The 24,441-nt window shown below is 40.4% G+C and overlaps 1 protein-coding gene across 1 annotated transcript in view; it reads left to right on the forward strand.

Moving 5' to 3' along the window:
• Positions 1-24,441, forward strand: part of hectd1 (HECT domain containing 1) — a 57,814-nt gene that overhangs the window by 19,171 nt on the left and 14,202 nt on the right. The window contains 22 exon segments of the mRNA XM_048974904.1: positions 3,448-3,682; positions 3,826-4,053; positions 4,242-4,523; positions 8,389-8,659; positions 8,826-8,902; positions 11,167-11,265; positions 11,362-11,476; positions 11,600-11,774; positions 11,875-12,013; positions 12,253-12,423; positions 12,714-12,936; positions 13,190-13,453; positions 13,565-13,641; positions 14,551-14,685; positions 14,911-15,057; positions 16,039-16,133; positions 16,216-16,321; positions 19,532-19,666; positions 19,755-19,894; positions 20,070-20,393; positions 22,067-22,233; positions 22,906-23,082. Of these exon segments, the coding sequence (XP_048830861.1) occupies positions 3,448-3,682; positions 3,826-4,053; positions 4,242-4,523; positions 8,389-8,659; positions 8,826-8,902; positions 11,167-11,265; positions 11,362-11,476; positions 11,600-11,774; positions 11,875-12,013; positions 12,253-12,423; positions 12,714-12,936; positions 13,190-13,453; positions 13,565-13,641; positions 14,551-14,685; positions 14,911-15,057; positions 16,039-16,133; positions 16,216-16,321; positions 19,532-19,666; positions 19,755-19,894; positions 20,070-20,393; positions 22,067-22,233; positions 22,906-23,082 (3,782 nt within the window).

Consider the following 24,441-nt stretch of genomic DNA (forward strand, 5'->3'; position numbering starts at 1 on the left):
TATATATTTATATTTTTGGCGAACCACAAGGGCAACTTGCTATGTTTAGAACAAGTCTGTGGGCAACTGAGACCAGCGACCGGGTGCGCGCGGGCATAGGGTTGGTGACCCCTGGTCTATGACCTATATTCACCCAGGTCTCTTGACCTACCTGTTCATCATTCTCCCCCCTCTCCCCTTGTGACGTACACACAGTCTCCCTAAAATGCATATTAGCTCTCTCCTCTGACTCATTGTTGTGTTGGATGAGAGCCAGTTGCTCCTCAAAGTCCCGAACCTTGACCATGAGTGAGTCCACTAACTTGCATCGCTCACAGATGAAGTTCAACTGGACACAAACATTCAGAAGGGCAAACATCTTGCAAACACAACACTGAGCTGGCCCCATAATCAACTAGCTCACTATGACCCCATCCTTTACTCTCAGCCCAGTATATTTATATAACGTATTTAACTTTGACTTGATTTAATTAATGGCATTTTATTATATTAACTATACAAGTACAATAAAACACTAAAGACTTGCGTTAAAACAGAACTTAACGTATCCTATAGGGTCAGAGATAACAGCCTTAGAAATTAACTTTTAAAATAACCAAATGAAAAATTACCTACCTACTGAACCACGTTTAACTAAATTAAAGCGAAGTTGCTGTAGGGAGGCCGAAAAACCACAAAAACCCCTCTGAAAGTTGCAAAATAAAAAAATGAAACCACCACCCACATAACCGTACTAACACACAAACACTCAAATATACTTCCAAATAATTCCAGTCCACCTCTTCAATAGGCGCACAACACAAGTGCCCACAGCATCTACACCACTCCCGCACAGTGCAGCAATCCCAGCAGCCTCTTGGCACACTCGATAGACTTAGGCTGTCTTTAAGGATGTAAAATTTAAATATCATTATAAAATAGCAGATGCCATAAATTGTCCGCCGCCTTGTTAAAGGTTGCCGCATATATCAAATATAACCAACATCTTTTCTGAAATATGACGACATATGAGTGGTGATCAGAAAAGTGCCTTCGCTAAACGTAGAATTGTCCAAAATGGTATGCTGACGCATTAATACTAGAACTGCCAGTGTTTTTTTTGATGACATTTAACTGCCAGCAGTGACAGCATATCACACCTTTTGTTTTTGTTAATGGCCCATTGCATCAATGTACCGTTCACCTATCAAAAAAACAATGGGACAGTCTGTAATCTTCACAGCAAGTACGTTGCTGTGAACCCAAAATAGCCCCTTAACAATCTGTATCAACAGACAAACATAAATACCAAAAGAATTGATTACTTTAATCACTATTACAGCTGGGTATTGGCGATCTTATTTTCATATGTATTTTATGTTTGTCGGACTAACAACGCAAATGGAATGACAAGCTGCTTCAACCAAAAACAGTACATTTTACAGTTCATTCCAAGTAAAATGCAGGGTTGCCAACTTTAAGCTGGCTGGAGTGAGATTTTCAGTTCGACACTAGTTTGCATACTCATTTACATGTGTGTGACTGTAATATTTGCAAACTATCCTAATGCTTTTGACATAGCCATAGTCCATAGTTTGATGTAAGGCTTGCATGCAGGTGCCCGGCCATAATTCACATTCCGTGAAGTTCCCGGTGCAGTGCTGGGTTTAATGCCAGGAGTAGTTTGGAACTCTGTGGTTATTGAGTCAACGGAGAACTGGTGACTTTTGCACACTATGTTCCTCAGAACTCTGTGACTCCGCTCTGTTACTTTATGTAGCCTGCCACTTTGTGGCTAAGTTTCTTTTACAGTTGACTAGGTAATAACTAACAGGGAAGAAATCTACAAATTGACTATGATGGTATCATGCTTGAATTTCTTTGAGCCTCAATGCATTCTTTTACAAATATTTGTAAACCTGACTGCATGGCTAGGCTTGATTTTATTCATCTGTGACCATTAGTCGGTCTGAATGAAACACCTGCATTCAATGATAGAGGTGTGTCCCAATACTTTTATCTATATAGTGTGTATCTTGTGTCCATGTATGTATGTATATGCCCACACACATGCTCAAAGTATGCCCCAAAGCAAGCCAAGAGCAGCATCTAGTGGGGTCTTTTTGGCTGTCACTAATATATACATCTATAATATAAATTGTGTGTGTGTTTAATATTTTGTGGGCAAGGAATTGGTATACTCTAAAACTTTTAGTTCTTGCACAGGGTGAATGAAAATTTTTTATCTTTGGGGCTACGCGCTGGACGGTGTGCGTGTAGCCCAGATTTTTGTCAGGCAGACGTTTTGCGCATAAGTGTGCATTGACTGCACATGCACAAGGAAATTGAGTAGGTACTTACTTTAGGTGGCAGCAGAGGTTAATCAAGAAATAGTAGAAGAATAGTAACAATGAGTAGTTGTATGTGGTGGTGTGGAGGCACATGTCTGTTTTTTCATATTGTCCAGACATTGTACTGCGGTATATGATATTTTCAAAAGCAACCCTGTTCCAGTGTTTTGAAATCTTGGTGATTTAAATTTGCTGAATTTGATAAATTTGTCACTAGGATTTCAAATTACAGTGGTATGCAGTATTATCTTAATGCCACCCAAGGTTGCTAAGAACTTTAAAACTGTTCATAAAAGTTTACCCATTTCACTGCACTGCTTGTATGTGTGTCTTGCAATACATCTGCCCTCTGCTGGTCTGGTGGAATATCATTGCTTGTATGCAGGCGCAGACTGCAACAATCTCTATGAACACACCAATATAATATGAAGATGAGTCCATGCATTTGACCATGCGTGGACTATTAGTGCATACATGAAAGTGAAATAGGAACTAGGCTTATGTGAAAGAGACAAGTGTGAAAAATACTTGATTATAGCTAATCCCTTGTATATAGTGTAAAGAACATTATTTTTTTTTTCAGTTTTTTGGCATGCATCCCTGAATTGTGAAATACAATATTATGTTCTGTTTTCAGTGAATATCAGATACTATTCGTCTCCTATTTTCTTAGCTCGACAGATGATGGAGCATTGCTCTAAATAGTGCAAAGCTCAGGAGTTCAAATCCAATGATGCATACGTAAATTGTATCTCATCCCTTTACCGTAAGCATTTTTGAATAAAGCATCATTTCAATGTAAATATTTATCACATCATGCGGGCTCTGCAGACTTCTGATATACGTATGGTATTCAAACTTTTCACTGGGCCCCCCTAGGATTGATATATTTGTCCTGAGATTGTACTTCACTTTCACATTTCTAGGTGATCCATCCAGTACTTTTAGAAATTGTGCAAGTTGGTGAGTGTGAAACAAGTACAGATTAGATGAGCAGAGCAAGTGACAGGGTTGTCTGGGGAATACAATGCTGCTGTTTCTGACAGTACCCATTCTAGTTTAAATTATAACAATTGCAAAAATTTAATGTCTTTGCTGTTTTTTTTTTTTTTTTTAGATGTCCTCCTAGAACATTTCTACCAGCACTGTGTAAGATCTTCTTGGATGAGAGTGCCCCAGACAATGTTCTGGAGGTGACAGCCCGCGCCATAACATACTACTTGGATGTTTCTGCGGAATGCACACGGAGGATTGTTGGAGTGGATGGTGCCATCAAAGCCCTGTGCAACCGGTTGGTGGTTGTAGAGCTGAACAACAGGACCAGTCGAGACCTGGCAGAGCAGTGTGTAAAGGTACAGCAGGCGCCTCCTCCATGCATGTGTTCTTCTGTATCATATAAATATAATGTACTATTAACAGTGGTTTTTTTGTATGTTTATACATCATGAGGTTTATACATCATGCTTGCTTATTTGTGTGTTTGCACGTTTGTCAGGTGCTGGAACTGATATGCACACGGGAGTCTGGTGCTGTGTTTGAGGCAGGGGGCCTTAACTGCGTCCTGACCTTCATTCGGGATAGTGGTCACTTGGTACACAAAGACACGCTGCACTCAGCGATGGCTGTGGTGTCTCGTCTCTGTGGAAAGATGGAGCCTCAGGATGCCTCCCTGGAAACCTGCGTGGAATCCCTCTCTAGTCTGCTTAAGCACGAAGACCATCAGGTTAGGGGTGTGACTTGAACGTCACTAATCGCACTGAGGGGTTCTGCTGTGGAGTACTGATTGATGCCACACAATTCTTATCATAATGTGAAGCGATTAATTCACAGCAGTCATTTATACAATATTTCAATTTTGTGTGTACAAAGAAAAAGTTTTTCCCAATACACCTTGCAATGCATTACCCACAGGTATCTGATGGGGCCCTGCGGTGTTTTGCCTCCCTGGCGGACCGGTTCACACGCCGTGGTGTGGATCCTGCGCCTCTAGCCAAGCACGGCCTGACTGAGGAGCTCCTGTCACGAATGGCCGCAGCCGGGGGCACCGTCTCTGGCCCCTCATCGACATGCAAGCCCGGCAGAACATCCACCGGTGCCACACCCTCTGCTGCTGACTCCAAACTCAGCAACCAAGTGTCCACCATCGTCAGCCTGCTTTCAACCCTGTGCAGAGGCTCCCCGCTGGTCACCCATGTGAGCAATAGGCTTTGTGCTTTTTTACTGGCCTTAAAGAGCCCTCCAGGCCAAAGCTGGTTGGATCTGTTTTTATTTAGGGGACATGTTTGAATTTCTGACATCATTGGATTCATTCATTTAACGACCGAACAAAATGTGACCAAACCGTGTTTGCATGATCAATATCCATATTTTTTTATAAGAACTATATGTTCATTATGATTATTTCTTAATAATGATATTGCACATTGGATACTTGTAAATGCAGCACTAAATGTTTTACAATAAAATTAAAACTCCAGAAAATAAATAATGGCATAGACAGAATGGTAACTGAACAGACAAATACTTAAAGATAATTTTACAAAAAGTACTAATTAAAACTAAAATAAAATTTGAGCAGTTTTTTAAAACTAGAAATCTCGGATGCCTTACAGATCTTTGGGGCATAAAAACAAAAAGCTGCTTCGCTGGTTTTCTTTCAAGGAATGTCTAGTTGACCAGAACTTGAGCATCTTCCTTCTATCCATCCATTTCCTGCTGCTGGTCTGGGGTCTGGTCGCAGGGGCAGCAGTCTAAGTAGGGATGCCCAGACCTCCCTTTCACCAGCCAGCTCCTCCAGGGGCGTTCTCAGGCCCTGAGATAAAATCTCTCCAGTGTTTCCAGGGTCTACCCTGGGGCCTCTTCCTGGTTAGTCATGCCCAAAACACCTCCTGATAGAGCCATCCTAAATAGAGTTCTGAACCATCTCAGCTGGTTCTTTTCGATGTGGAGAAGCAGCGGCTCTACTTTGAGCCCCTCCCAAATGTTCAAGCTCCTCACCCTATATCTAAGGCTGAGCTCAGACACCCTGGAGAGGAAACTCATTGAGGGTAGGAACGTAGATTGACTGGGAAATCGAGAGCTTTGTCTTCCAGCTCAGTTTCCTCTTCCCCATGATAGAACGGTACAGTGTCCACGTTACTGCTTACACTGCACTGATCCATCTGTTGATCTTCCTCTTTGTTCTTCCCTCAGTTGTGGACAAGACCCTAAAATACTTAAACTCCTCCTCTTGGTTTCTGTTCACACAGAAGTTCAATATTTGGTCGCCACTTGGATCAAGCAGGCCATTCCTCCCAGTCACACTCGGTATCCCTCTATCTCCCTCACCAGCTCATCCCCCTTTCCTACCAGAGAGGTTACGCTCCTTGTGCCGAGAGCCAGTTTCGGTTGCCAACAATCGGTTCATCGAGGCTCCTGCCTTCGACCGACACCTGATCTACACCAAATTGGGCATCTTAAAAATTTTGGAGTCTTAAATACAGGGATGTATTAAGGTACTAAACCATTAAGATTTTTAGAAACTAAAGAAAGGATTTTAAAATTATTTTTAAATTGAAAGGCAGTGCAATTATAGTAAGAGTTCTCCCTTTTTATGTATGAGCATTCTTGCTGCATCCTGTTCTTTTTTTTTGCATACTCCAAAAAGGTGAGAAAAGATGAAAGCATGAGTCAACTACTCAGCATCATGCAGCGTTTGGTTAGGATTTGTTGTGTTCCTTAATTCAAGTTCAAAATGCTTTTATTATCCCAGAGAAAATTGCTTGTGATTACAGAGCACAGCAACACTGAAAGGACACGGAATAGTTGTAACACTGCAGCCTGGCTTACACCTATGCAATGGTGAAAGAAGTGGAAGAAGGCACACAGTGATGCTGTCAGTGTTTATCAACTTACGCTTTGGTCTGTGGAGCCAGATGTCCTAGTCTAATTCCTTTTTCATCTGTTCTTCACTTAGTTAAAATGATTATTTATACAATTATTGATGGTAGATAGGTGTAAAGTACTGGTATCATCAGGTGTTACAGATATATATCATCTGCATTTCTATGGTTCGAGTCTCCGCCTGGGTTACATGTGTGTGGAGTTTGCATGTTCTCCCCATGTCGTCGTGGGGTTTCCTCCAGGTACTCCGGTTTCCCCCCACAGTCCAAGGACATGCTGAAGCTATTCGGGCTTGCTAAATTGCCTGTAGGAGTGCATGTGTGAGTGAATGGTGTGTGAGTGTGCCCTGCGATGGGCTGGCCCCCCCATCCTGGGTTGTTCCCTGCCTCATGCCCATTGCTTCCGGACCCCCCGCAACCCAGTAGGATAAGCGGTTTGGAAAATGGATGGATGGATAATTTATTTGCCATGAATTATGTTTATGATATTGAATGAAATGTGTGACCATGCCCCAGTCAGTGAAAGTGTGTTTCCTACCCTTAGACCGTCAAAGGTTAAGTTGATTTTTATCTGCACCACGTTGTCGCTGTCCAGTGAATACCACATATGTCCTCTTTTTGATTCTTTGATTCTGACTTCTTACTATAGATGTATTTGTCCATTCTTCGCTTTACTGTCGTTTGACATCTAACTTACCAATGAATCAATGTTTTATGAAGTCATCTATTAACTAGTATTTATGGTTATTTATTAGTGCTGGGCGGTATACCAGTTCATACTGAAAAGCATTTTTTGTTATTGTTATGATGTGATTTTTTCTTATACCGCAATACTGGTTTAAATGACCTACACAACGTTTGGAAAGTGGCACAGCTGGAAATTGTTTAAGGGGTGACCTTTTTCACTGCTGCACCGCTACAAATGTACTACGAAAGATCAGAAACGGAAGATATAGCTGACGATGGAGTTGAAAATACATTGGGGTTGTCAAGAATCGATTCTCAGATGCTAATCCATATTAAAGATTAGTATCTGATTAGATAGATTCGCCACACAGCACCACTACAGCACAGGCGCACGTGCACACATGCACACCCGCGCAGCCCCTCCCTTACTCTCAATGTAAAAAAAAAAAAAAAGTGCCGTTTGGAAGTATTTTGCAGACCAGCATAGAAAGGCTAAGGGTGTCGATAAGCCTCTATGCAAACAGTGGTACAAAGTTGTGGCAACGAAGTCAAGTAGCACGTCAAACTTGGCGAAGCATCTTAAAGACCAACATCCCAGTCTTTATGAGAAATTTTGCGAGGTCAGTAAAGCTTGCTTTCCAGCAACACTGAACTATTAAACACTTATGAAAAATGTTAACTTGGCCAGCAGAATTTAACATTAGCTGTTGATTTATAAACAGTTAGCCAACAAACACGTTAGCTGTATGTTATCATTAAGGTAGCGGATAGGCACAATTGCTAATAAAATAATATAGTTAATGTGGGAACAATGCAAAAATGTAAAAAGAAAAAAAAAATATATATATATATATAATCTCCTGTAAAATGTGGTACATGCCCAGTCATGCTTTTAAAAAAAATACCGTTGTATACTGTGAAACCGATATAACTGGCAGAATACCGTGATATAATTTTTTGGTCATACCGCCCAGCTCTAGTGGTAATAGTTAACATTTGATCATGACGTTCATTTGTATGAATTACTTTATATTGTTAATTTTATCAACTTTACATTGATAGCCAAATTGCTTAACTAATATTATTATTAATTGTGAATATGAAGTAAGATTAGTTTGTATCTTGTTGACTGACATACACTTGTGTGGATTGTTGCCGTATATTTAAAACATTAAACCGTTCTGATGACTAAGAATATGTTTCTATTTGTAGTACTAAAGGTGTCTCATCATTTTATTTTGTATCATTTTATATCATTTTGTGACGTAGTTTCTGAGTGCATTTTTTTCAAGCTCCTAAAATAATGGAATTTTGGATATATGTGGTTTTCATCGGATAACGATGATATGCGCAGTTAGTAGTGCCTGCTGGCTGTGAGTAGTAGGGTGGAAAAAAGAACAGAATAGACAGAGAATGAGCTGCTAATGGGCCTGAATGAACTTAGTACTGTTGATTAAGTCACTGTGCTATTCACTGTTGTCTGTGTTCAGGACCTGCTGCGCTCCGAGCTGCCCGACTCCATGGAAAGTGCACTGCAGGGTGATGAGCGCTGTGTGCTGGACACCATGCGGCTGGTGGACCTGCTACTTGTGCTGCTGTTCGAGGGTCGTAAAGCTCTGCCAAAGTCCACCGCTGGGTCCACTGGCCGCATTCCCGGCCTCCGCAGGCTCGACAGCTCAGGGGAACGCTCACACCGACAGCTCATTGACTGTATCCGCAGCAAGGACACCGATGCGCTTATTGACGCCATCGACACTGGAGGTACTTGCTCACTTCCTGAGAACTTTGTGGATTTATGAAAAGAGGATTTTGAGGACATTCTCAGATTTTACTATATGTGTCAGTTTTTTGTAGTTTGCAAGTGAATTAAAAAAAAATTTTCGGAGTATAGTTTTTCTGTTGATTTCTCCATTTTTTTTTCTTTTAGCTTTTGAAGTCAATTTCATGGATGATGTAGGACAGACTCTCTTAAACTGGGCTTCAGCATTTGGCACACAAGAAATGGTATGTTAAAATGTTTTCTTTTGTTGTATATTAAAAAGATAAAGGATGATTAGCATGGCAAAAAAATAGTAATATTCTTGAAATTGCAAAGCAGAATATTGGAATTGGGTTAAACTGCAAGCACAAATCTAGCATGGGGGGTGTGTCCGGAAGGTTGAACCAGTGTTAATTTAGCTGATGAAAATTGAAGAAAATGATTATTCAATGAAGATTTTTTTCATTGACAAAAACAAGACAATAATAAAATACAAAATAATATATGAATCAAAAATGATGCTTTCATCGTTGAATAAAAATTAGATGAATATATCCGAAAGCAACAAATTTTTTACTTGGCCAACCAGAAGTAGCATATGTCGTTAGTTGCACATCATTTGGTTAATGTTGCTCTAACTGGTTTCTAGCATGTAAACCATGTATCCATCTGACAAGTTGAATCCATGCAGATTTGCCTTTGAGGTCTTTCTGTAATTATATCTGTGCCACAGTGGGCTTTAGACAGGGAAAAACGTACTGATATATGGATTTGTACTTTCACATTTGAAGCGAAAGAAAACAAGCCTCAGTGCAAACCATGGGAAGCAACCAGTTTAGAATTAGTGCGATGTTTCATATTACTAGCTTGATAGTTAAATCTGTATCCTTAAAGACCTAATGCCATGCCGTACCCACTTTACAGATGTTCAGGAATATGTAGAGAGGATACAAGGAGATCTGCGTGTGTCTGTGTCGGGGGTGGAGGGCTGGGCATGAAGGGGGGGGGGGTGGGTCTGGCAAGAAAAGTTTGGGAACCTCTGGGTTTAACAATGGTTAAATTGAATCTGGGCTGTTGAATTCAAAGGTCATATTCAGAGAATATGTATAGTTTTAATGGATGAACATGAATTGCCTTATCTGTTTACTAAAAATATTATGAAACTGTACAAATATCTACTATATCTATAATGATCTTAAATGGCATCCCATATTCTGTGCTTATTCTTATGAGGAGTTATTTAAAAAATTAACTATACTGAAACCAGTCCAATTAGTCATCTTTTTCACAACAGTATATCAAAAACAGAAATCAAGCATAATGATGAGGAATGTTTTGTGCCTGTTTTGGAGCCTGTGAGGAGTGGGGCTACATTTGCGTTTTAATTACTATTTTAATTAATGCAATAAATTTCATCTGACACTCATATGGTTTATTTGAATTACCAAGACTTACTAAATGATTTTTTCCACTAATTAATTTGTTTGTCTTAGGTCTGAGGCACCCCCTATTTCATTAGGAGATAAGTGTGCATATCTTGCTAAAGTAACCTATATATAATGGTGAAATTGGGCTGGGCTATATGAAGCAAAACCCATATCTTGATATTTTTAGGCAGAATAAAGATGCCCGATATATAGTATAAAAAAAAAATACAGTATAGATATTTTCATTACAGGCGCTCCTCTACTTACGAATGAGATGCGTTCCGAACAGCCGTTCGTAACTTGAAATGTTCGTATGTCGTTATTCAATATCATTTAAAGGTATACACAAGCACAAAGAACTACGATGCTAGGATTACACACGCTACGCTGCTGCGCAATGGGAGTAGCGGCCAGAAGTTGTACTAGGCCGAATTGGCGTGCAGAAAAAAACCTTCATGTTGCAGACAGGAAACGGGAGCCCAATGAACACAATTTGGACTTGTAGTCCTCTTCGTTCGTATGTCTGAAAGTTTGTAAGTTGAAAGTTCGTAAGTAGAGGAGCGTCTATTGCAAACAGAAGTCTCAAAATAAAGTCAAAAGTAAACTATATGCCTAAGCTTATATCTGTGTTACGTGTATTTAACAAAGCCTCCACACTGCTTTTAAAACAGAAGATGAATGATTATGAACAAAAAAACTAAAATCTAAATCTGAAACCAATTTGCAAAATGGCTCTAAAAACAGTAACCTGACAACTATTTATAGTGTGCTTAACTGGAAAGACCTTCATTTTAAGTTAATACTCATAATTTGCAATATTTGATTTATTTTGAAATATATTTAAGGGCTGATTTTACACTTGTGTATTGGTGGCCTAACTTTTGAACCTGTTGTCAGTGGTCCAGTAAATGAATCTCCATCAGTTTCCCTGGTAAGACACTAACTGATTTGATTTTAGCTGTGGATTCTAGTTGCAGCATCACGACTGTAGAACCTCTCATTGCTTGCAACCAAGAAGGAATATTATTGGATTCTATTAAAAATCTGCCAGTTGAGTTTCTGTGTGTTTTTTTTCTGTACAGGTGGAGTTTCTTTGCGAAAGGGGTGCTGATGTGAACAGGGGTCAGAGGTCCTCTTCATTACATTATGCTGCCTGCTTTGGACGGCCCCAAGTAGCAAAGGTTTTGAATAGACACTGTACAGAGCTTTGAGAGCTTACTTGTGTTGTAAATAGGGCTTCATATAATATGCATGCCTTTAAAATCTAATTCCTGTAGACTTTATTGCGACATGGAGCCAATCCAGACCTGAGGGATGAAGATGGAAAAACACCACTTGATAAAGCAAGGGAGAGGGGACACAGTGAGGTCGTGGCTATCCTACAGTCTCCTGGTGAGCTTACAGGGCACAGATGGTTATATACCGTATAATCACTATACCGTATGATTTCTGTTTGACCTTTTGTTGTCTTTCATCTTGCATATCATGGCTCTGAAAAATGTGACTTTGTGACAGGAGACTGGATGTGTCCTGTCAACAAAGGAGATGATAAGAAAAAGAAAGATTTAAACAAGGAGGAAGAGGAGAGCAATGAACCAAAGGGGGATCCTGAAATGGCACCTATCTACCTGAGGAGGCTGCTTCCAGTATTTGCACAGACTTTCCAGCAAACCATGCTGCCCTCCATTAGGTACAGTTTTTCAAAATGAATATATCTGCAAATGGCTACATTTGCTGTATTCGCATGATGAATTCCATTCCCAATGTAATCTGAGTTCTTTGTCATACAGAAAAGCCAGCCTGGCTCTTATTAGGAAAATGATCCACTATAGCTCAGAAGCGCTTCTGAAAGAGGTGTGTGACTCTGACGCTGGGCACAACCTCCCCACGGTCTTAGTGGAGATCACTGCCACTGTTCTTGACCAAGAGGTAATCTCAAGTCTTTTAGAGACATTGTTCAAAAAACATGTTACTAGTGTGCGAGGCACGTTTTTTATTTAAACAGGTAACGCTAATCTTGGTATATGTTTGTGTGTTTCTTGAGTGGGGGGTGATGTCCTGCTTTGGGCATTATGTTTGCATGTTTTATTTAATGTTGTGAAAATTTAATGCTGGTCAGAAATGCCTTTGTCATTGCTGTTGGTTAATATAGTCTGTTCTTCTACCAGGATGATGATGATGGACATCTTTTAGCACTGCAAATTATCAGGGACCTTGTTGACAAAGGTGGAGATGTCTTCCTAGACCAGCTGGCCAGACTGGGTGTTATAAATAAAGTTTCCACACTCGCTGGCCCGGTTTCTGATGATGAAAATGAGGAGGAAACTAAACCAGAGAAGGTAACCGAGGATTGATGATCTTTTCCAAAGCACAGACACTTAGGGATCTAATATGTAATACTGTCCACCTAACAATGGAAAAACAACAATGATTAATCAAAATGCTAATGTTTTGAATAAATTAAGTATTTTTTTCTTTAAATTCAGTATGTTCATGAACCTCATTTATTCTGTACCACATCTTGAATAGTTTTTAACTCATCCCATCTGGAACTAGTGTGATGTGGTGATGGGTATTAGAGACATTTTAGGATGTATTTTGCATTCATATGCTGTTTCCATTTGTGAAGGAGGATGAGCCCCAAGAAGACGCCAAAGAGATACAACAGGGGAAGCCATACCACTGGCGGGACTGGTCCATCATCAGGGGCCGAGATTGTCTGTACATCTGGAGCGATGCTGCTGCCCTTGAGCTGTCCAATGGAAGCAATGGCTGGTTTCGTTTCATCTTAGATGGGAAGCTGGCTACCATGTATTCTAGTGGCAGCCCTGAGGGCGGCTCTGACAGCTCAGGTATTCCTTGCCCACCTCATGCAGTAATTTAAGGTGTGCTGTACCTGCTGGCAACTGTTTTTCTCGAAGAAGAAAGCAGTGGAGATGTAAAGACTTTCTGGCTACTATTAACTGTTTAGCATTTGTTTTGTGTATTTACTTGAGTTTTTGTAGCTTCTGTACTGACAAAGTACAGCAGTGATTTTCTAGAACCTACACCATCTGCACAATGTTAAAGGTTAAAATATTTTGGGTGATCTTTGTCCTGAAACAGAGAGTAGGAGTGAGTTCCTTGAAAAGTTGCAGCGAGCGCGGAGTCAAGTGAAGCCAGCCAGTGCCAGCCAGCCTGTCCTGTCAACAGTGGGTCCCACCAAACTGACTGTGGGTAACTGGTCACTTACTTGCCTCAAAGAGGGTGAAATCGCTATTCACAACTCAGATGGCCAGCAGGCTACTATACTTAAAGAGGACCTACCTGGATTTGTATTTGAGTCCAACAGAGGAACCAAGCATTCCTTTACAGCAGAAACTTCACTTGGTAAGTTTGTAGGTAAGTGTGCAGGGTGATGATCACCAGTGGCACATCAGAGTACACATGACTTGTGGCCGTGCCTTTTGGAGTGCTCATTGTACCTCATTCTGTATCTAGGATCTGAGTTTGTCACAGGATGGACTGGAAAAAGAGGAAGAAAGCTAAAGTCTAAGTTGGAGAAAACTAAACAAAAGGTAAAACTACAATAAAATCATGGCTTAGCATTAGAGTATTGGCAGCATAATATCCTAGCAACCGTGGTGTTGCCTAGTACTTCAGAAAACATTTGAGGCTACTTTTATACCACTTTTAGAAGACTTTTTTTATTTTTACATTTTACATTTTTACCATTCTTTCCTGTAGTTGTTGCACAGGTGGAAAGGCAAACTCTAAGTACAGAAGACAATCAGCCGTATGTTCCAGACTCATGACTTAGGATTTCTTCTTGTTTTCGCTGTGATGTACTGTCATGCGGATGCTAAAACTAGTTGTTAATGCTTACCATTAGATACTGTTTTTTCTTTTTTTCTTTTTTAACTCCCCCGCTGGCTAGATCTGACGGGGGGGGCTAGAGTATATTGTTCTTCGACTGTGTACACAGTGCTACAGAAGAACATTGTACTTTTTTTCTTTTTTTTTCTTTAAATTTTGTTTGGTGCGAGGTCATTCCAGAGTGCCTGGCAATGGACAGGCAGATACCACTGCCAAGAAAGCCCTAAACTCAGATATATAGAAGTGCTTAGTGCCACCTTTACATCTCGAACCTCTACTCTTTTCTCATATAATGAATATCTGGCAAGCTGATTGGGATGAAAATATTAATAACAGTCTTTATTTAATCAGTCCAATTTTTGGAAAGACAAGCGTAAACTTTACAAAAAGGTTGGGAGCATAGCATAAATGCAAAGTATTGTATGCTGACTAACATAGTTGTACTTACAGATGATCGCCCTGTATTTCCTATATGTAAAACTCCTTTAACTGTTAAACATGATTTGTTGTATTGTCCTTCTTTTGTCTCCCTTGGATGAAGTTCATTTTACTAAGTATTTAAAAGAGATTCTGACAGCACTGATTCTAGTTTCATTTGTATTTATGTCCAGGTTAAGGCCATGGCTCGGGATTTGTATGACGATCACTTTAAAGCAGTCGAGAGCATGCCAAGGGGTGTAGTGGTCACCCTCAGGAACATTGCTACCCAGCTGGAGTCTGCGTGGGAGCTGCACACAAACAGACAGGTGGAGCAGCACTTATTCTGCTGCATTTCAAATGTTCCAGCAGCAGCACCATCGCCATGACATTAATTAATGCTTTCGTCCTCATTCCTGATTTGTTTGCTCATCAACCTATAGCTGGCTTTGGTGCTGCTAAGTGAAACTAGGAAAATCACAGCTGTTGTTTGATTGTCTTTGAAGGAGTGTGTAATATAAAAGCATGTATTTGTGCCATTTTGTGTCTTGCAGTGTATTGAAGGGGAGAGTACCTGGCGAGACCTGATGAAAACTGCTCTAGAAAACTTAATCGTGGTCCTGAAGGATGAAAACACTATCTCCCCATATGAAATGTGTAGCAGTGGTCTAGTGCAGGCACTTTTTACTGTCCTGAATAATGTAAGCACATCACAGAGATCTTTAATAGTGCACTGGTTTTTACTATTTCTGTTGTGTTGGGGCTCTTTTTCACCGCACCAGCGAGAAAGTACCAAAAGTACTATACTTCAAGGTGTCGGTTTTCCATTGCCATAAATACGCATATAGCGTGCTGTCCTAGTACATTAAACAAAGTACATATTTAATTTCTTGTCATGTGATCCTGGTCTTTTTGTTGTATCTGTAATTCAGATGAGATTGCAATTAATTAATTTTTTAACTTAATTTATTGTTGTTTTCTGAGATCGGCATGGTTTGTATTGTGTGTCAGATGCAGATTATTTGCATAAACGTTCGACAAAGAAAGTGTTAAGCCCCACACCACAGTACCAAAAAAGTACCTCAGCTGGTTTGGCACTTTTGGTACTGGTACTGGACTGGAATTGCAAAAAGGAAAGTACCAAAAGTACTGTGGGAAAAGTACCCTTACTGGAAGCCCAGATAAAGAATACAGTAGTCTGTTAACATTTAAAACATTTAAACATTTAAAAAGTTTAAGTATTAATGATGACAGCATCTCAGCTCCTAAAATTATTTGCTCACCTTAATGGGCCTAACAGTTTCTGAGGTGTAATCAGATTTATGTAAAAATTCATTTTCATTTGGAACCTTTATCTCAGGAAATTACATTTATCTCAGGAAGTTGGGGGTACCGTAACTTTGGAAAAAAAGTCAGACATTAAATCTTTGGGGGAAAAAATACTGTGGTCATAAAACACATAAAACTCTTAATGATTTGTAAGCCAATCAGAAAAATAGTTTTCAAGCACTAATAGGCACTGCAATGGATATAAGGTTCAGTTCTGTATTCCCCCTGCCATTATTCTGCAGTCTATAAAACAGGGGTTTTCATGATCATGTTTAGTGATGCATTTTGTTGTGTGCTTTCCAGCGTTACAGGTTAAAAACATTGCAGCCATATTTTTTCCTTTCTTTTGATAGAGTGTGGATCTGGATGTGAAGCACGATTGCAAGCCATTAATGGAAAGAATCAATGTATTTAAAGCTGCGTTCAGTGAAAATGAAGATGACGAAAGGTAATCTCCCGAGCTTTTGTTAACATTACGTATGATGACTGCATTGATGTTTTTCTAGTCACATTACTTTGACCCCATCCAGCCGACCTGCAGTTGCCTTAATTCGAAAGCTAATAGCTGTGCTGGAGTCCATTGAAAGGCTACCTCTACATCTGTATGACACACCAGGCTCAACGTACAACTTGCAGGTATTTCTTCCACTTTGGTCTTTAGTTCAGCATGTGTTTGTCTGTGAATTATAAGGGCTTGCTCTAGGCCAGGGGTGGCCAATCTTATCCGCAAAGGACCAGTGTGTGTGCAGGCTATTGGGATAACCTTTAGGTCAGCTGTTAAAACCTAGGATTTAGAACTTTTCAGTCAGTCCTCTAATTAGTAATCTAATTAGGGAGTTGCAGAAAAAACCCACATACACAACAGCCCTTTCTGGATAAGACTAGCCAGCCCTGCTCTAGGCCCATAAGTTAGCCTTCTTTTTTATTAACTTTATACTGCTAAATAAAGCTGGATTGCTTGTTTTGTTTGTTTGTCGGTGCGTGCGCGCGCGTGTGTGTGTGTGTGTGTATCTTAGAGATAGGTGGGAAAAATCAATTGTTTTTTATTGTGATTCTTTTGTACAGCAATTTATGTATCATTACACTAACTCCGAAATCTATTTTTTTATTAACCGTCCATTTATATACACTGCTCAAAACAATTAAAGGAATGCTTTGAAAACATCAGATCTCAAGGGGGAAAAAAAATCATGCTAGATTTCTATACTGATATGGACTGGGTAATATGGTAGGAATGAAAGAATGCCACATTATTTGATTGAAATGAAAATGATCAACCTGCATAGGTCTGAATTCAAAAATGCCCCGAAAGTCAAAGTGAAAAAATGATGCAGCAGGTTAGTCAATTTTGCCAAAATTTCATTACAGCAACTCAAAATCGTACTCAGTAGTTTGTTTGGCCCCCTTGTGCTTGTATGCATGCCTGACAACATTGGGGCATGTTTCTAATGAGACGACGGATGGTGTCCTGGGGGATCACCTCCCAGATCTGGACCAGGTCATCACTGAGCTCTTGGACAGTCTGAGGTGCAACTTGGTGGCGTCGGATGGACTGAAATGCAATTTTCCAGAAGTGTTCTATTGGGTTTAGGTCAGGCGAGTGTGGGGTGGGGTCAATGGTATCAATTCCTTCATCCTCCAGGAACTGCCTACATACGCTCGCCACCTGCGTCTGGGCATTGTCGTGCACCAGGAGGAACCCAGAACCCACTGCACTAGCATAGGGTCTGAAAGGGAGTCCAAGGATGTCATCCCGATACCTAATAGCAGTCAAGGTGCCGTTGTCTAGCCTGTAGAGGTCTGTTCATTCCTCCTTGGTTATCACTGACCCTCCACCAAAAAGGTATTGATGAACAGATGTTACAGACAGCATAATGTTCTCCATGGCTTCTCCAGACCCTTTCACATCTGTCACATGTACTCGAGTGGAGCCTGTTCTCATCTGTGAAAAGCACAGGGCACCAGTGGCAGACCTGCCAATTCTGGTATTCTATGGCAAATGCCAGTCGAGCTCCATGGTGCCAGGCAATGAGCACAGGGCCCACTAGAGGACTTTGGGCCTTCAGACCACCCTCATTAAGTCTATTTCTGATTAATTGGTGAAAGACATTCACACCAGTGGCCTGCTGGTGGTCATTTTGTAGGGCTCTGTCAGTGCTCATCCTATTCCTACCTGCACAAAGGAGCAGATACCAGTCCTGCTGATGGGTTAAGGACCTTCTACGTCCCTGTCCAAGTCTCCTAGAGTAACTGCCTGTCTCTAGGAAACTTCTCCATGCCCTTGAGACTGTGCTGGGAGGCATAGCAAACATTCTGGCAGTCACACGTATTGATGCACCATCCTGGCAGAGTTGAACAACCTGTGCAACCTCTGTAGGGTCCAGGAATCGCCTCATGCTACCACTAGTGACATTGACCATAGCCAAATGGAAAACTAGTGAAAAAACTGTCAAAAAAGATAAGAGGAAATTGTCTTTAGCTGTTAAACCATTCTTGTTTTGGGGGTTGTCTCGTTGCCCCTCTAGTGCACCTGTTAATTTCATTAACACCAAAGTAGCTGAAACTGATTAACAACCGCCTCTGCTCTTTAACTGACCAAATCAATATCCAAGAAGTTTACTTGACTAATGCTATACTCCAATTACAAAGTGTTACTTAAATTTTTTGTTTGGATTTGAGGGGAAGGAACCTGGCAGTTCCTCTATAATCCTACAGGTGTCACATTCTAAACTTCCCACACTGACAGGCAGCACAGCATCCCATGTAGTAGGAGCCAGTTATTTTATAACTTTGCTATGTCATCTGCCATTTCTGTTATTATTAAACAGATATTTGTGCTCCATCCACAGTTTAAATTCAATGTATGTAGAAACTTTGGCTTTCAAAATTTGAACAGTTTTTTTTTTTTGTTCTGTTAATGCTTTAAAAACAATTAGCACTTTTACATTAGCAATATTTAAAATACAGTGGAAATCTTATAGTGATCAAATGCTTATATGGATCAAAAAGCTTGGGACAGAATCATTCCCTTATAAATACTGTTTAAATTATTTGTTTAGAGTAATCAAGTACTTGATTACTACAAGTAATTTTCTCTCAATGACAAATATAGACTCACCAAAACTTATAATAAACTTCCATAAACGAGCCACTGAATTGTAGCAATGAAACTAGAATAAGCTGTATATTATGTACGGTGGAATGAATCATCTTTCTATTATTTCTAATGGGAAAATTCGCTTTGATATACAAGTGCTTTAGATTTTGAGCACGTATCTGGAACAAATTATGCTCACAATCTGAGGTTTTACTGTACTTTAATTTGAAAAGCATTTGAAACAGCTGTACTGTATTTTGAGAGTCAATAAAATTCAGTCGGTAGCTACGCTGTCCATTTTATTACCTTATATTTGTGTAATTAATACCCAAGTGTTAGATGGTAATCTTGCCTGAGACATCAAGAAAAAAAAACAATTAATGGTCATACGCTTATAGCGATGAATTTCACCTTGATAGACGATATCCACTGGTTCATTTTGTTTGCAAGAAAAGCAAACTATTTATTTTCTACTTTTCAGGATCTTGCTTTTTACATTAAAACTAAATTGTGACCTTTTTCATAAGAGGTTTTCATTTCAAGCGGTTTGTACTTTGATTTTAGTTCGAAATAATAATCTGTGTATGTTTCCTTTAATTAAAAATTAAGATATGTACCATTTTATTAGAAAAAAATATCCTAGGTTTAACAGTTGAGCATATGTACAGAACAAACCTTGTCAATGAAGCATGAGGGCAAACAACAATCTTTCGTTTGCAAACAAATGGCATTTTTGTTTGGTGATGCAGATTCTGACCAGGAGACTGCGCTTCCGCCTTGAGCGTGCCCCAGGCGAGACGGCACTCATTGACCGCACAGGCCGGATGCTGAAAATGGAACCGCTGGCCACTGTTGAGTCCCTGGAGCAGTATCTCCTCAAAATGGTGAGATTGACTCTCTCTTACAGTGTCTTACCTTCTCTCGCAGCTTTTTGGACAAAATTATATTTGTCACTTTCTGTTCTTTTGACAGGTTGCCAAGCAGTGGTACGACTTCGACAGGTCCTCGTTTATCTTTGTGAGAAAGCTACGTGAAGGCCAGACATTTACATTCAAACACCAGCATGACTTTGACGAGAACGGAATTATATATTGGATCGGCACTAATGCAAAGTAAGGATGTTCTTTCCTTTCTGCTGTTGTCTTTTGCATGAATGATTATTAAACAGGTGTAGGTAATTCATCCAAGGGTAGCAAGTTCAGATTTATTGTTCCAAGTGCTGTATGTGTGTGTGTATCTGATGAACGGCTTCCCGTAACCAGCCAATCTGTTCTTTCTTACTTTAAGAACTGCTTATGAGTGGGTGAACCCGGCAGCCTATGGCCTTGTGGTAGTAACCTCGTCAGAAGGCCGGAACCTGCCATACGGTCGTCTTGAGGACATCCTGAGCCGGGATAGCTCTGCCCTCAACTGCCACACCAATGATGACAAGAATGCCTGGTTTGCCATTGACCTTGGTCTGTGGTTCATCCCCTCTGCCTACACACTCCGCCATGCCCGTGGCTATGGCCGCTCTGCTCTTCGCAACTGGGTATTTCAAGTGTCCAAGGATGGCCAGAACTGGATGACACTCTATACCCATGTGGACGACTGTAGTCTTAATGAGCCAGGGTATGTCCCACGCTGTTAACTCTATCTGGTATATTGATTTATAAAAAGCAATCAAATTGAGACTGGCTAATGCTTTAGTTGCATTCTTCCTTGAGCAGCAGAAACTACAGGCTTAATTACAGTTCCTTCTCTAGGAATCTATAGCTTATGTAGGGCTGCATGATATCACGTCTTCATGTACTTGTGATCATATGGCTCATACATAGTACTCACCATGGCTTTAGAAGATGGGTGAAACATTTGTCAGAACACTGGCATTTCTGTACTATATGGATATTTACTTGAATGCCTGAGTGAATAAGAGTACTTAAGCAGATTAGGTTTATTGCTAAAATATTAATGAGATGTGTATTGTGTATAAGCTAGTAATCGGTATGAATTTGGTTTATCCTTATGTTTATTAAATTTGGTTAGCGGAGCATGCCACACACTACTGTTTTGGCATATTGTGGAAGTGATAAGCACTGAAGTGGCAGTAAAGACAGGGACAGCTCAGCGGGCATTACGTCTTTTGCAGAAGGAGATATTGTTGATAAGGTAAAAAATACATGGGTGTTGTGGTGGTGCTTTTCCCAATTTAAAGTCCCACATGTTTTTTAAACATAAGGATATGCTACATTTATACAGATTACTAATAGTTTAGGTGCATTACTAATCTGCTTACCAAATTATGGGCGTAAGTAATTCCATATAGTACCCATAAACTGGCATCCAGACAAATGTTTCACCCATCATCTAAAGCCCTGGTGATTTATTGCAAATGCGATATATAATCATGAATACATTGCAGTGTGATAGTTTTCAAAATTATATTTGTATTGTCTGTATTTGTATTTTTTTTTTTTTGTTGCCAGTCCACCTTCATTAGACAATTTTATTGCAAGTGGTCCAGTAGCTAGTCAGAAAAATGTATTGTGGGGGAGCTTAGTCACTTAGTGCTAGTACAAGAGAGTGGTAAAAGACCACATGCAGGTCTATCGATCCTGATTTATTGTGGCTTAATGTAGAGCTCCAGGGGGCACCGGTATTGTCTGATCCTGCACTTGGACTCCATGTTTGTTCTCAACTCAACTGTGTGTGTGTGTGTGTGTGTGTGTCTCTGAAATGGAGTGATTAACCACATTTAACCATTCAGCATTCAGAGCTTGAGTTCAGCCATCAGGCAAGTGTGTATATACTTTTTTGGCAATATTTTTTGTATTGTGTTGATTTGTCACCAATTTGTCACGTGATTAGGTTCTGTTTTTTATGCAAAAGAACATGTCGGTGTAGCCATGCAATTAAGTCTTTTGGGAAATGAGAGGACTTGAGTTTGCACCCGTGTCATGTGCTGTGTGATCACTCCTCAGTTTGAGATGCGACATATAGAATGTGCAATAAATTAATATGTATAGTTTCAGATCTACAGATCACAGGGAATCTGAGCATTCTGGTAAAAACACGTTTATTAACTTCCACATTTCCTGGTGATCCATCCAGTCCTTCTAGAATGTAGTACTGAACAGGTTGCAGAGTTACTGCATTACACATACAGTCCATTTTGTTTATATGAAGTATGGTATGGGCTTGAAAGTCCCTTGGAAGGCTCAGAAAGATCTTTCCAATAGGGAATATATATTTAGGCAAACTTCAAAATCCTGTAATAACCATGACATTTTGTATCCATGTGTCAGATCTACAGCCACTTGGCCTCTGGATCCTTCCAAAGAAGAGAAGCAGGGCTGGAGGCACATCCGTATCAAGCAGATGGGGAAGAACGCTAGCGGGCAGACACATTACCTGTCACTGTCAGGCCTGGAGCTGTATGGCGCAGTGAGCGGAGTGTGTGAGGACCAGCTAGGTGAGAGGTGCTCCATTATGGTGCAAGTGAGCGAGGGGGCCAGTGAGCTGGTATCTGCAGCTGTACAGTGCAGTGAGCGGAGTATGTGAGGGCCAGCTGGGTGAGAGGCACATTATGTCGCAGGCAGGTTGGCGGGTGGGTACCTACAGCTGTATGATGCAGTGAGTAGAGTGTGTGAGTATCAACTGGGTGAGACACTGCATTATGCTGAGAAGCAGGGACCTGGTACTGTACGGCAGAGTATGTGAAGACCAGCTGGCTGAGACATGGTTCATTATGGCTTTGACAGGCAGGTGGGCAAATGGAGCTGTACGGTGCAGTGAGCAGAGTATGTAAGGATGAGCTGGGCGAGAGGCTGTCCATTATGCCGTGAGCAAGGGGGGGCGGGAGATGAGCAGGCAGTTAGGCAGCCTTCAGACCTTAAAAGTGCTTGTCTGTACATTATTGTATTTGACAGGCTGTTAAGTTGACAATTCACTGATCCTATATGAAAATATGTGTTCAGACATGATTATTTTTTTTGGATGCGTTTGATTTGGCTAATGGAAATCAGTGTAGGGAATGTGCTAAATGACCTTATGAGACGTAGTGTGAATACTAAGTGTTGATGTGTGGTGAAAGCCGTTTTATGCACATTTCCGTTTCTGTGAATTAATTTTCTGCCGTCTGCAGGGAAGGCTGTGAAGGAGGCAGAGGCGAACCTCCGTCGACAGAGACGCCTATTCCGCTCCCAAGTGATGAAGTATATAGTTCCAGGCGCCCGCGTTGTGCGGGGCATTGACTGGAAATGGAGGGACCAGGATGGGAATCCACCTGGAGAGGGCACCGTCACGGGGGAGGCCCACAACGGTGAGAATCGTGGCCACTTCCTTTGAGAAGCGAGTTTGTCCATTGAAGCTGAGTAGAATTAAGCTTGCTTAAGACAGATTCAGGAGCCTCTCCCAATCGTCCTGTGTGAGTATGTAATATAAATACTACTTATCAGAATATATAATTAACAGTATATCACTATTAAAATTACTGGCTTATTCCCTCAGTTTAAATTTTTCTGGAGAATCTAGCATAGAGCTTTATGGTGGCACAAACATTCTGCATTACTTGATGTTCATCGACTGTTAACCCATTTGCCTGGCCCTCAATCAGTCTGCAGTTATACCTTATCACCCAGGTCTTTCTCCAGCTGGAAAAGGTGTCTAGTTTATCATTCCTGTCAACCCTGCTAAGATCACTAAATAAATGACAAGCAGGAAAATTCAAGAAGTATAGTTTAACAGCACCCTGGGAAAGCGTAGGTTTCATGGACTTGAGTCAAAGAAATGGAGTCAGTGCTAGAATTTATGTGGTAGAAAAAAAACAAATTGTGATCATCAAGTGCATTTATGTACTTTGAGAAGTCGAGGATGTTAATGATATGGGTGAACAGAAACCACTTTTCTGTCCTGTCTGGCACTCGTAGTGGAATATTTAGATCTGACACTTATGTTAGTTAATATATGTGGGTAAAATTTATGTGACAGAAACTTATGTGCACAGTTAGTAAGCTGTCCGCCAAGTTTTTCAAGTTTTGATGTATAACCTAAATGGCATTCTGCTGGTCCTCACGGAGCTGAAATATTACAGGACCCATAGGTCAGGGGTGTATATCTAAAGGCATCCATACGAAGGCATAACCAATGTTTCTCTGACTACTATGTGACACTCTTTTCTTGATGCTGGTCTATCATGGTATTTGTAATTTTTTATGTACTACCAAAAGGATCAGGATATTTTCTTTCTACTCAGATAAAAATAGTTTCCCTTTTAGATATTCTTTTAACTAAACTTGAAAATTGTTACTTTTTGTTATTATTAGTTTGCTATTTTGAGGTGCCCCCTCTCCCAACTTTTACAGGTAACATTTTTATACTTGTATTTCTTACATAGCAGTTGGGTCTTTGGGCAGTCACATTTCAATGTGTAGGGTGTAACAGATTGTCTCCATCAGTCAGCTAAGTGCATGTTGATGTCACAATTTGCAAGCACTAAATGGACTCCATTGCAAGTGAATATTTACATTAGCAAAATATTCTTCAGTTCTTTTCTGAGTGGCTTTTAGCTTGGCATTTGCAAAATTCTACATGGCTTTTTTGTCATTTCTGTAACTCATGTTTCTGTCCCATTGCTTCACCTGGACCAGAGTCTTTGAATTTTTAGTCTAAAAATTCCTGG

Source organism: Brienomyrus brachyistius, chromosome 14, assembly GCF_023856365.1.
Source record: "Brienomyrus brachyistius isolate T26 chromosome 14, BBRACH_0.4, whole genome shotgun sequence".
In the NCBI taxonomy this organism is placed as follows: Eukaryota; Metazoa; Chordata; class Actinopteri; order Osteoglossiformes; family Mormyridae; genus Brienomyrus; species Brienomyrus brachyistius.